Here is a 14,694-nt window from a genome sequence, read left to right as displayed (position 1 = left end):
ACTGGTGAACTCATCAATGCAAAAAGACCTGGGCGCCCACGGAAGACAACAGTGGTGGATGATCGCAGAATAATCTCCATGGTGAAGAGACCCTTTCACAACAGCCAACCAAGTGAACAACACTCTCCAGGAGGTAGGCGTATCAATATCCAAATCTACCATAAAGAGAAGACTGCATGAAAGTAAATACAGAGGGTTCACTGCACGGTGCAAGCCACTCATAAGCATCAAGAATAAAAAGGCTAGACTGGACTTTGCTAAAAAACATCTAAAAAAGCCAGCACAGTTCTGGAAGAACATTCTTTGGACAGATGAAACCAAGATCAACCTCTACCAGAATGATGGAAAGAGAAAAGTATGGCGAAGGCGTGGTACAGCTCATAATCCAAAGCATACCACATCATCTGTAAAACACGGCGGAGGCAGTGTGATGGCTTGGGCATGCATGGCTGCCAGTGGCACTGGGTCACTAGTGTTTATTGATGATGTGACACAGGACAGAAGCAGCCGGATGAATTCTGATGTATTCAGAGCCATACTGTCTGCTCAGATCCAGCTGAATGCAGCCAAACTGATTGGTCGTCGTTTCATACTACAGATGGACAATGACCCAAAACATAAAGCCAAAGCAACCCAGGAGTTTATTAAAGTAAAGAAGTGGAATATTCTTGAATGGCCAAGTCAGTCACCTGATCTCAAACCAATTGAGCATGCATTTCACTTGTTAAAGACTAAACTTCAGACAGAAAGGCCAACAAACAAACAGCAACTGAAAACCACCGCAGTGAAGGCCTGGCAGAGCATCAAAAGGAGGAAACACAGCGTCTAGTGATGTTCAAGACTTCAGGCAGTCATTGCCAAAAAAGAGTTTTCAACCAAGTACTAGAAATGAACATTTTATTTACAATTATTTAATCTGTCCAATTACTATTGGTCCCTTTAAAAACAGGGTGGCACATGTTAAGGAGCTGAAACTCCTAAACCCTTCATCCAATTTTAATGTGGATACCCTCAAATGAAAGCTGAAAGTCTGAACTTCAACTGCATCTGAATTGTTTTGTTTAAAATTCATTGTGGTAATGTTGTCTCTGTCCAAATATATATGGACCTAACTGTATCTCTAAGCTGTGCGTGGCTGATGGCTGTAATATACATCTATTCACGCCTGCAGGAGATGTGGTGGCATGGCTCGAGCCCTGGTTTCATGGATTCACTCCACGTCATAAATTCCATTATGTTTTCAATCCTAAAGAATTCAGATTCCTGCACAATCTCTCCTGAAATGGGGGCACTAATACTTTCTCTACTCTTCTAGTCAGGACTCATCATACCTCCAATGGTCCACCATAAATGAGTGCGACTCCAGTTTAGTGTTGGATTTCTCCCTTCATACTTACGTTGTTGTTGGGGATGTTACATGTTTATATATTCTTTCTTTTTTTTACAAGTTCATTCTGTATGATAGTCTGATTGTGGTGGGATCGGCCGGCCTCACTTATGTGTGTCTGTAACCCCCTTGTCGTCTTTTAAAAAGATCTCCATTGCCTCTTCCAAATGCCCGAGATCTAAATTTAAGACCCCTCAGCTCTGCAGTATTGTAAAAAACTTCACTTTAAATGTCTAATATTTCTTCTTGACACTCATCTGCATTATATCTCCATGCAATGCTCTGCAGCCTATCAATTTCTGGTATATATTTTTTCACTCCTCTAGCTTTTTTATTCCATGATACTTAAAGGTCATCACACTTACTTTAAGAGTTTATGATCCATGCCGAGTTTACTAGTCTTTTTTTTTTTTTTTCCCTGCACTTTATGGTCTCCTGTTGTCTTTTAAGCTAGTGATTGATTGTTAATGAGTTAAATCTGTGCAGATCTAAGCAGATACGTCCCTATATATTGAGACTTAGTTAAGGGGAGGCATTTATGCGGGGGCATTTATGCATATAGCATTTATGCATACTTTATCGAAGTGCCATAATTTAGCAAAGTGCCCTGGCAGTTAGAAAATGGCAGTTGGACAGGGCAGGAGACAGGTAAGACATGCAAGACAATTAAACAAACTTGCTTCCAGGTCATCTTTTTGGCAAACAGTATTCACCATTTGTATCTGTACCATTTATACTCTGGTTGCTACAATCATCCACATTCACCGTTCTCCCACAAATGCGGCACACTTCATCCATATTAATCCCTCACTCCTCTCTTCTCCTATGTACAGTTGTCATGCTCTCTTCACAATGTTATACCACGCAGATCCATTCATTCCCACCATACAACACAGGAAACGCTCTCACAAATCACTCAATCATCTGCTCACTCTCTGTATCTTCCTTCTATTAGTCGCAGGTGATATTTCTCCCAACCCAGGACCCTCCAGTAATAATAACACTAACTCTTTCCCTGTTACATTCAGAAACCCTGCTAATCTCATTAATATTCCCTGCATATCTTCTGTCTCATTCAACTGTGCCCTTTGGAATGCACGCTCAGCTTGTAATAAACTCTCTTACATCCATGACTTTTTCCTCTCTAATTCCCTCAACCTTCTGGCTCTCACTGAAACCTGGATCCAGCAGTCGGACACCACCGCCGCTGCAGCTCTCTCCTATGGTGGCCTACATTTCTCTCATACCCCGCGACCTGACAACAGATCAGGTGGAGGTGTTGGTCTGCTTCTTTCAACAAAATGTACTTTTCAGGTTATCCCCCCCTGTACCCTCCCTTATCTTCCCGTCCTTTGAGGCCCACACAGTCAGACTCTACCGGCCCTTCTCCCTGCGAGTGGCGGTTGTCTATCGCCCCCCAGGTCCCCTCCGTCAATTCCTGGATCACTTTGCTGCCTGGCTTACAAATTTTCTATCCTGCGACATCCCCACGATAATCATGGGAGACTTTAACATCCCAATTGGCGATCCTCTTTCCCCATCTGCCACGCATCTTTTATCATTAACCTCCTCCTTCGGCCTTTCACAGCTTGCTAATTCTCCTACACATGAGGACGGGAACACATTGGACCTGATCTTCTCCCGGCTTTGCTCAGTACATGACTTTACTAACTCTCCCCTTCCACTCTCTGACCATAATCTTCTTTCATTCTCTGTCAAGAACTGTGACTCTACTCAAGACACTCCCACCGTCCACACTTATAGAAATTTACGCGCCATTAACACCCAGAAATTTATAAAAAGGTTGCAATCATCATTGGCCCCAATCTCCTCCCTCTCATGTCCCGAATCTGCATTGAAGCATTATAACAAAATAATGCTATGCGCCCTGGATGAAGCCGCACCTCCTACACAAAGAACAATTCGGCATAGACGGCGACAACCCTGGCACACGCCTCAAACACGTCTTCTCCAGAGGTACTCCAGGTGCGCTGAACGGCTGTGGAGAAAATCAAATCTGCCCGAAGATTTCCTCCACTATAAATTTATGCTGAAAACATATAACTCTGCCCTTCACCTCTCCAAACAAACCTACTTTAACAACCTCATCATCTCACTTTCCAATAATCCTAAACGACTCTTTGACACGTTTCATTCTCTCCTCAATCAAACAGCACAGGCCCCGACCACCGACCTCAGCGCTGACGATCTGGCTAACTATTTCAAAGAAAAAATTGACCATATCCGACAGGAAATTTTCTCCCAATCCCCAAATGTTATGCATGCTCCCCCCCGCCACATTGTATCTTGCTCATTTTCTGACTTCGAACCAGTCACGGAAGATGAAGTGATCAGGCTCCTTGCATCTTCTCGCCCTACCACCTGCACCAGCGACCCTATTCCCTCACATCTCCTTCAGTCCCTTGCTCCAGCTGTCACCTCTCACCTAACTAAAATTTTCAACCTTTCCCTCTCATCTGGTATCTTTCCCTCTTCTTTTAAACACGCCAGCATACAACCATTACTTAAAAAACCATCCCTCGACCAGAACTGCACGGCCAACTACAGACCTGTTTCCAATCTTCCCTTTATCTCTAAACTCCTGGAACGCCTGGTCCACTCCCGTCTAATCCGCTATCTCTCAGACAACTCTCTTCTTGACCCTTTACAATCTGGTTTCCGCTCTTTACATTCTACTGAAACTGCCCTCACTAAAGTCTCTAATGATCTACTAACAGCTAAATCTAATGGTCACTACTCCCTGCTGATTCTCCTGGATCTCTCTGCAGCATTCGACACTGTGGATCATCAGCTCCTCCTCACTATGCTCCGCACTATTGGCCTCAAGGACACTGTTCTCTCCTGGTTCTCCTCTTATCTCTCTGACCGCTCCTTCTCTGTGTCTTTTGCCGGCTCCTCCTCCTCCCTACTTCCTCTTACTGTCGGGGTTCCTCAAGGATCAGTCCTAGGCCCCCTTCTTTTCTCCTTATACACCGCTCCTATTGGACAAACAATCAGTAGATTCGGTTTTCAGTACCATCTCTATGCTGATGACACCCAATTATACACCTCTGCTCCGGACATCACCCCTGCATTACTACAAAAGACCAGTGATTGTCTTTCTGCTGTGTCTAACATTATGTCCTCCCTCTACCTAAAACTGAATCTGTCAAAAACTGAACTACTCGTCTTTCCTCCCTCCATTAATCTACCTGTGCCCGATATTGCCATCTCCGTTTGTGGCTCAACCATTACTCCCCAGCTACAAGCCCGCTGTCTTGGGGTCATTTTTGATTCAGATCTTTCTTTCACTCCTCACATCAAATCACTCGCTCGTTCAAGTCATCGACACCTCAAAAACATCTCAAGAATCAGGACTTTTCTCACCTTTGACTCGGCAAAAACTCTTACTGTCGCTCTTATTCATTCTCGTCTTGACTATTGCAACGCTCTACTAATCGGTCTCCCTCTTACTAAACTCTCCCCTCTCCAATCCGTCCTGAACGCAGCAGCCAGGATCATATTCCTCGCCAACCGCTACTCAGATGCCTCTTCCCTGTGCCAGTCATTGCATTGGTTGCCCATCCAATATAGAGTTCGTTTTAAACTTATCACGCTTACCCACAAAGCGCTCCATGCTTCAGTACCCCCCTACATCTCCTCCCTTGTCTCAGTCTACCACCCTACACGTGCCCTCCGTTCTGCAAATGACTTGAAACTAAAATCCTCCATAATCCGAACTTCCCACTCCCGTCTCCAAGATTTCTCGCGTGCTGCGCCAATTCTCTGGAATGCACTACCCAGGACAGTTCGATTAATTCCCAATACCCACAGTTTCAAGCGAACCCTAAAAACACATTTCTTTAGACTGGCGTATCACCTAAACACACTCTGTCCATCCCAGCTTTCCCCCATATTAAAATCTTCTTCAACTTCGGGTTCAAACCAACCATGCACATAAAAGCCTCTGTCAGGACTGCACACATACTGGCTGGCGACCAGTCCATGTATTATTATTTATCCTATTCAGTATATCAAGGCTGCATTATACAATATATGTACTTTTTACCTTTTGTGTCTCCCCCACTTCCTCATAGACTGTAAGCTCGCGAGCAGGGCCCTCACTCCGTTCGATATGAGATATGCTTATTCTGTATTGTCTGTATAAGTCCCCCCTAAAATTTGTAAAGTGCTGCGGAATATGTTGGCGCTATAAAAATAAACTTATTATTATTATTATTATTATCATCTGACAGAAAATATTGTCCCTTACGATAGTTTAGATGATGAAGAGCCCCCGAGCCCCAGACTCTAATTACCCCAGAGAGGTTTCTCCACTAGTTACTCATTTTTCTCTGATGAAGACTGTTGAGTTTGATCATTTCAGTAGATGTGTTGTTGTCTATACTCACAGTTTTTGACTTCAGTAATCCTCTGATTTAACCCCTTCCCACAGACAGTTTTTTGTTAATAATCAGGCCCCATTTTTCAAATCTGACGTGTGTCACTTTATGTGGTGATAATTTTGGAATTCTTCACAAAGGATAATAGGAAACAAATGGACCTTACAAACTATTTTCCAACTTCTCCTGAATCTGACAATCCCCTATATACCGTTGTACACTACTGTCTGGGCACATGGCAGGGTAAGAAGGGAAGGAGCGCCATTTAGCTATTAGGAATGCAGATTTCCCTGGAATAGTTCGCAGACACAATGTATTGGGGGCACTGTTCATGGTCACCTGGCAGCTCAAAAGATGGCTACCACAAACAGGCTTGTCACTATCTACCCTGTTTACAGATTTCACAAATTACTTTGCTCATCACCCTTTAACCCCTCTACATGGATCTGGACTTACACAGAGACCCCTAGGCTTGGGCCACGGTGTTACCTGCTATTCTGTGGAGTGAGATGGGAAGAAGAATAGTCAGGTAGCCGGATCACAACCAGGAGGGCAGAGAAAGTACAAAATCAGAAGACACGAGAGTAGTCAGTAAACGGGCCGAGGTCACAACAGGAAACAAATACACAAGCCGGGAGCTGATCACAGAGGACTGAACCAGAGGAGAACAAGGCTGGATCTGGCAGCTTCCGGCAATATGCTTCCAGCTTTAGTAGGGTGCGGTGCTTTCCAAATGGCTGAAGCAGGGAGCAGATTACTGCAGCTGGACAGCACACACACCCATACCGCCAGACTGGATGGTACTACTGGTCCCAGGCTACCTAATCTTAGTGGCTGGACAGAGCCTGCGCCTTTTACTCCATATTTGGGAAGCAGAATGAACAAACAGTTGAACACCACGCTCCACTGGTTCATCCTATGAGGTTTTCTATTAGATGGTCATTGTCCTGGTGAATAAGTGAATTTTTTTTTTATAGAACTTGCCTTTTTTTACAGACAGTTTAAGTAGAAATGTTCAAAAATATAAAATTCAAGGATTTTTTATTAAAAAATAATAATTGGTTTTATTCTTGGCAGATGATTGTACCCGGAGATCAGACGGACTGCTGACATCTTCAATTTTCAAATCCGATGATCTTGAGATCCCACAGGATACAATTGAAGTGAATGACATTTCTCCAGATCTACCATCATCCCTTCCCAGCAAAGATCTGTCATCTGATCCTATGAAACACGTCCTGTCTTCTGATTCATTACCGACTACTAAGGAAAATCATAGTCACAAAATAAGCATTAAAAAACAAACTGCTCCTAATGCAAAGAAGCCATTTTCACAGTCAGAATATAGAAATAGTTTTCCTCTCAAAAAGTCTTTTCTTAAACATCAAAAAATTCACACAGTCAAGAATAGATTTTCTTGCTCCAAGTGTGGGAGATGTTTTAATCGGAAATCAAATCTTGTCAGGCATGAGATAACTCACACAGGGGAGAAACCATTTTCCTGTTCAGAATGTGGGAAATGTTTTATACAGAAATCACATCTTATCACACATCAAAGAAACCACACAGGGGACAAGCCTTTTCCATGTTCAGATTGTGGAAAATGTTTTACAGAGAAATCAACTCTTATCAACCATCAGAGAACTCACACAGGAAACAAGCCATTTTCATGTTCAGAATGTGGGAAATGTTTTGTAAAGAAATCATATCTTATCACACATCAGAGAACTCACACAGGGGACAAGCCTTTTCCATGTTCAGAATGTGGAAAATGTTTTACAGAGAAATCAACTCTTATCAACCATCAGAGAACTCACACAGGAGACAAGCCATTTTCATGTTCAGAATGTGGGAAATGTTTTACAGAGAACTCAAATCTTATCACACATCACAAAACTCACACAGGGGAGAAGCCATTTTCATGTTCAGAATGTGGGAAATGTTTTACACAGAACTCAACTCTTATCACACATCAGAGAACTCACACAGGGGAGAAGCCTTTTACATGTTCAAAATGTGGGAAATGTTTTACAGAGAAATCAACTCTTATCAACCATCAGAGAACTCACACTGGAGACAAGCCATTTTCATGTTCAGAATGTGGGAAATGTTTTACAGGGAACTCAAATCTTATCACACATCACAAAACTCACACAGGGGAGAAGCCATTTTCATGTTCAGAATGTGGGAAATGTTTTACACAGAACTCAACTCTTATCACACATCAGAGAACTCACACAGGGGAGAAGCCTTTTCCATGTTCAGAATGTGGGAAATGTTTTACAGACAAATCAACTCTTATCAAACATCAGAGAACTCACACAGGGGAGAAGCCTTTTCCATGTTCAGAATGTGGGAAATGTTTTACAGACAAATCAACTCTTATCAAACATGAGAGAACTCACACAGTGGAGAAGCCTTTTCCATGTTCAGAATGTGGAAAATGTTTTAACCAGAAATCTAGTTTTCTTAAGCACCAGAGAACCCACACAGTGGAGAAGCCTTTTTCATGTTCAGATTATGGGAAATGTTTTGTACAGAAATCATATCTTAATATACATCAGAGAACTCTTACAGGGGAGAAGCCATTTTCATGTTCAGAATGTGGGAAATGTTTTACAGACAAATCAACTCTTATCAAACATCAGAGAACTCACACAGGGGAGAAGCCTTTTCCATGTTCAGAATATGGAAAATGTTTTAACCAGAAATCTGATTTTGATAAGCACCAGAGAAGCCACACAGGGACGAAGCCTTTTTCATGTTCAGATTGTGGGAAATGTTTTAACCAGAAAGCGCATCTTGATAACCACCGGAGAACCCAAACAGGGGAGAATGCTGCAACTACACACAACTAGTCTCTGTACAAACAAGAAAGGCCCTAGCTGCACAACTAAAAACGGCACCACAGACCTAACTCCCTAATAAGCCATTGAGGAGTTTCTCATACCTCCTGAGGAACCAGAGGGGAGGCTGCAACACACTGTCAACTAGGGGAAAGTAAAGTATGAAGACCCATGACCTAGGACGCAAACCCAGCTTTCTGACACTAGGCACTAAAGCTAATCTTCAGATTTCATGATGTCTTGCACACAGGCAAGGCACCTAGTGCCAGAGGCAGCAAAACAACCCCAAAACACCTTTGAACCTCCACCATATTTGACTGTATGGGTTGTAAATTTATTGGTTATGCTGCGCACCTTGGACAAAGGAACATGCTTATCCCTAAAGATGGACTTATAACCTTGAAATTGTTGATATTTTTCAACAATTTTGGTTCTCAAGTCCTCAGACCGTTCTCTTCTCCTCTTTCTGTTTTCTCCATGCTTAGTGTGGCACACATATGCACACAATGCAAAGATTGAATCAACTTCTCCCTTTTTTATCTAGTTTTAGTTGTGATTTTCATATTGCCCTCACCTGTTACTTGCCACAATTGCGTTTGAACAAGCTTCACATGCTTGAAACAAAGTTGTTTACCTACAATTTTGGCAAGGTGCCAACAATTTTGTCCGGCCTATTTTGTGTGAAATTATGTTCAATTTGCCTTTTTTTCTCTGTTTTCTTGTGTTGTTCCAATACACGCAAAGGAAATAAACTTGTATAACAAAACATGTAATTGCAATAATTTTCTGGGAAAATTACTTCATTTTCTGGAACAATTTCAAGGGATCCAACACTTTTCACCATGACTTGTTTTTGTTGCCTTTTTAATTTGTTGGAGCATTTCATCCTCTACGTGTTCAGCTATATTAGGAGGATTGTAGCAAACTCCAATTAGCAGCTTTCCATTATTGCCATGTCCATGTACATTTACCCAGACTGATTCTACATCAGGAATGTAAAACTCAAAACATGAAAACTTTGACAAAGTCGTGGGCCAACCAGTATACAGTATAATGGGCCCCACATGCTCCTCCATACATAAGAAACAAGAGGAAAAAACTTCAAGTCAGAGTCCCATATAATAGTGAAAAAATTACAAAATGTTATTAATTATAATTTATACAGGAAAAAAATATGAATCACAGAGACAGTTAATAGTAAAACAATGGAGGAGCACTAATGAGGAGCATGAGACAAATTACCATGATTCTTTTCTGATGTAAATACATAATTGGGCTGCCAAAAAATAAGAATATATTGTTAAAATGCAGTGAAGCATTCAGTAAAAGTGCAGGTGCTTGTGAGGTAGGTCAGAAGTAGTTGCTATATAAGAGGTTAGTTATACCGCTGTCTGTATATAGGTACTAATATAGATAGCTCATACCGGGAACAGCAGATCTTTATAAGTGGTATCAGTGCCCTGACCTCTTAGGCGACAGGGTAAAAGTATATGCTAATACATATTAAAGCCTAGAAAATGCATCTAAGTAGGAAAAAAGATTAAAGAATGGCAGCAAAAAGAGTGTAGCATGAACCCTATAAAATACTTACAGCCACAGTGGATGTGAATACGCCCCTCAATTGCGCTCACCCTCATGCGCGTTTCGGCATGGCTGCCTTCTTCAGGAGGTGGCGTCAATGAAGGTGGGTAGGGTTTAGAAAGGGCCCTTGAGCTAATAGAAAAGGGGGTGTGTAGTCTCTCCGCCAATGGGTGTAGGGAGGGCGTGGCATGACACATGGCAATCACTGCTACACCGCCGCATCCATGGCAACCACGTCATATGATCCATCACGCCGCAAGCACATGGGAAACCACGTGACCGCACGTCATGGAGCACAGATTGGACGGCCAGCGAAGTCACCACAGAGAACAGTGAAGCCATGCGTACCGCCCAGTCCACAGACATATAGTCAAATACAACCGGAGAGAAAAAGAAACAAGCATAATGGGGTAAACTGTCAATAATAGCATAGCCCAAATGTATATATGTATCTAAGGGGTATAGGCGATAGCCAGTTCTTTATAAGTCAGAGAAGTTAATTGGCTATGACAAAACAAAGTATATATTTAAGAAAAGCCTGAAGTATAACACGATTATATGAGATCATAGTATAAATGCATAATAAGATATAAGAAAATATCTCTCAAAATATCGATCTATAAATGCGAAATATATACAATAATAACTGGACAAAATGCCCACACAGAAAAAAAGTTACAGATCTTGGGCGACAATACAGTGGCAGCAATTATGTCCATGTTATCCAATAGCAGAATGGAAGTCCTCAACGTCATTGACAGATAGAAATTATTAACTACTACCCAACCATACTAGATAAAAAGGTAAGACAAATAAAATAGCTAAAACAATGTGGATATAGGTGATCAAAGTCCAAATCCATCGGCTCTCTTTCTGGGCTAATAGTTGGCTCACTCGACCTTCCCTAATATTAGTGGTGATCAGGGGCGGACACAGACTGTAGTGGGCCCCTGTGCAAGAAATTTTGGGGGGCCCCCCCTGCCCTTCATAAGGCAACAAAGTTATGTAAACATAACCCCCCATGTGCATCTCTCACCCCCCCATGTGCAGCTCTCATCCCACCCATGTGCAGCTCTCACCCCCCGTGCATCTCTCATCCCCCCCATGTGCATCTCTCATCCCCCCCATGTGCATCTCTCACCCCCCCATGTGCATCTCTCACCCCCCCATGTGCATCTCTCACCCCCCCATGTGCATCTCTCACCCCCCCGTGCATCTCTGATTCCCCCCACTCCTAGTTAATTAATTGTATTTAAAAAAAATAAAACTTGTTATACTTACCCCCATGCAATCCCTGCAGAATCCTGGCGCTCGTCCACGTCGCTGCCACCAGGTTCTCCTGACGTTTGGCCATGTGACGGCGCCACATACATAGCCATCAGCTTTTGTTTTGGCCAAAAGATTTTTAAAGCCGCCACCACGATAAGGTAGACTCTTCTGGGCGGGCCCTACTCTAACCTATTAAAATTTTCTTAAAATATCCAATACTCTTTTTAGATATATTTTTATTTAGTTTTCTTTAAGGGAATGTGTCATATACATTTTTTTTTTAAATGACCAATAATACCACATACAGGGAATACCGCCACACCATGACCAGACCACATATTACCACAACATAGTGACCGAATAATACCACACAGAAGGGAGAAAAACTGCCACGCCATGACCAGACCACATATTACCACTACATTACTAATATTACCACCACATTACTAATATTACCATAAGTGTCATTATACACGGGAGCTCTATACATGGTATGTATAACGTAAGTGTCCAGGTAATCTAGTGATCACCAGTGAAATTATACACAGGAGCTCTGTACATAGTGTCAGTGTACAGGTAATACAGTGATCACCAGTGACATTATACACAGGAGCTCTGTATATAGTGTACAGGTAATACAGTGATCATCAGTGACATTATACACAGGAGCTCTGTATATAGTGTCAGTGTACAGGTAATACAGTGATCACCAGTGACATTATACACAGGAGCTCTGTATATAGTGTCAGTGTACAGGTAATACAGTGATCACCAGTGACATTATACACAGTGTACATGTAATAGACTGACTCACCGGTGACGTCTCTAGGTGAAGTCCTTCATCTTCGCTTTTTTCCTTCATCCAGCACAGACCGCCATCACGTCTTCCAGCCAGGACTCGTCTCTGCATAAAATAACACAGTTATCTAGAGCACATTCCCCAACTTCTACATTACGCAGCTGAATACAGACGTGCATCCACCATCAATATATGGTTAGTTATTATGCAACCTACCATTCCAAATATAAATTGTAATCTACCACTGTGCCCCCATTAACTGTAAATAGGCACTTAATATATAATTTAATTAGAACCTCTACTCTTTCCGCCAATTTGTTACCAGTCACGCTCCTGCATCCGCAACGCCCCCTACTCTATACTTCCTGCTCCCCGCATTCAATATTTACATGCACCCCCTGCCCCAATTCATTATATCATGTCCATGCTCTCCCCACCCCATCATCATTTATCATTTACTCTCCCCCACCCCACATTCGTTATGTGCAGCTCATTATCCCCCTACTCCCAATTCCCCCATGTGCAGCTCTCAAACCCCCCCCATGTGCAGCTCTCATCCCCCCCATGTGCACATCTCTCACCCCCTCCCCCACATGTGCCCCTCTCTCATCCCCCTCCCCCACATGTGCCCCTCTCGTCCCCCTCCCCCACATGTGCCCCTCTCTCATCCCCCTCCCCCACATGTGCCCCTCTCTCATCCCCCTCCACCACATGTGCACCTCTCTCATCCCCCCCCACATGTGCACCTCTCTCATCCCCCCCCACATGTGCATCTCCCATCTCCCCCCCACACATGTGCATCTCCCATCTCCCCCCCACCACATGTGCATCTCCCATCTCCCCCCCACCACATGTGCATCTCCCATCTCCCCCCCACCACATGTGCATCTCCCATCCCCCCCCCCACACATGTGCATCTCCCATCTCCCCCCCCACACATATGCATCTCCCACCCCCCCACACACATGTGCATCTCCCATCTCCCCCCCCCACACATGTGCATCTCCCATCTCCCCCCACACACACATGTGCATCTCCCATCTCCCCCCCACACACATGTGCATCTCCCATCTCCCCCCCCCACACACATGTGCATCTCCCATCCCCCCCCCACACACATGTGCATCTCCCATCTCCCCCCACACACACACACATGTGCATCTCCCATCTCCCCCCCCACACACACACACACACACATGTGCATCTCCCATCTCCCCCCACACACACACACACATGTGCATCTCCCATCTCCCCCCCCCCACACACACACACACACACACACACACACACACACACACACACACATGTGCATCTCCCATCTCCCCCCACACACACACACATGTGCATCTCCCATCTCCCCCCCCACACACACACACACACACACACATGTGCATCTCCCATCTCCCCCCACACACACACACACATGTGCATCTCCCATCTCCCCCCCCCACACACACACACACACACACACACACACACACACACACACACACACACACACACACACACACACATGTGCATCTCCCATCTCTCCACTCCTAGTTAATTGTATTTTAAAAAAAATAAAACTTGTTATACTTACCCCCATGCGATCCCTGCAGAATCCTGGCGCTCGTCCAAATCGCTGACAGCAGGTTCTCCTGACTTCCGGCCATGCGACGGCACCGTCACATGACCGGAAGTCAGGGGAATCATGAAGGCGCTGCTGCAACAGCGCAGCTCAGCGCTGAAATGTCCCGGACCCGGCGCATAGCATGGGGCCGGGGGCCCCATGAGGAGAGAGACGCACAAGAGGGGGGCCCCCGAGGGGGCCCCTACCGGCCGGGCCCCATACTGGAGTCAGGGCAGTCATGCCCTGATGGCGGCCCTGCTGGAGGCTGGAGGGGCCCCCTCTCCCTCGGGGCCCCCGTTCAATGAACCGGCTGCACGGGCGGTAGTTCCGCCCCTGGTGGTGATCATGTCAATACCCCGAACTTTAAGTTTAGATGCGTCACACTTATGGTGTATTCTCAAATGCTTGGGAATAGTTTTAACGTAGAAATATCCGTTTCATTTACCGCCGCTTCAATACCTAGGATGTGTTCACGTGTTCTTGTCTTAAGTTATCTAGTTGTGAGCCTTAGATTTTAGGACAGCAGCATGTCGCATAATAGACCACCTCTTTAGAGGTACAAGTTATCTGTTTGGTGATGTAATAGGTCCTAGAGCCCTGGGAATCTGTGAAAGAGTTAGCATGTTCGACATTAGGACTCGCCACAGATCAACCACATGGTACACATCCATTTACTGGAGGTGGTCTTTTCAAAAAATTAGGGGGAGTGGTAGGATAATAGTGGCTTCTCATAAGATGATCACAGAGATTTTTTGCCTTTCTGAAGGTGATTTGCTGTCTCTCTGGTAGATATTTTG

The 14,694-nt window shown here is 44.1% G+C and overlaps 1 protein-coding gene across 3 annotated transcripts in view; it reads left to right on the top strand.

Moving 5' to 3' along the window:
* The window catches only part of LOC141194406 (uncharacterized), a 31,851-nt gene extending 22,449 nt beyond the window's left edge, over nucleotides 1–9,402 (top strand). For all 3 annotated transcript variants that reach the window (XM_073662314.1, XM_073662313.1, XM_073662316.1), the window contains one exon: nucleotides 6,868–9,402. In XM_073662314.1, the coding sequence (XP_073518415.1) occupies nucleotides 6,868–8,648 (1,781 nt within the window). In that variant the 3' untranslated portion in view covers nucleotides 8,649–9,402. The remainder of the gene's footprint in view (nucleotides 1–6,867) is intronic.
* Nucleotides 9,403–14,694: the final 5,292 nt, after the last annotated feature.

Source organism: Phyllobates terribilis, unplaced genomic scaffold (assembly GCF_046119375.1).
Source record: "Phyllobates terribilis strain yellow unplaced genomic scaffold, ASM4611937v1 Scaffold_70__1_contigs__length_7381418, whole genome shotgun sequence".
NCBI lineage: Eukaryota > Metazoa > Chordata > Amphibia > Anura > Dendrobatidae > Phyllobates > Phyllobates terribilis.
This window is presented reverse-complemented; position numbering and strand designations above follow the sequence as displayed.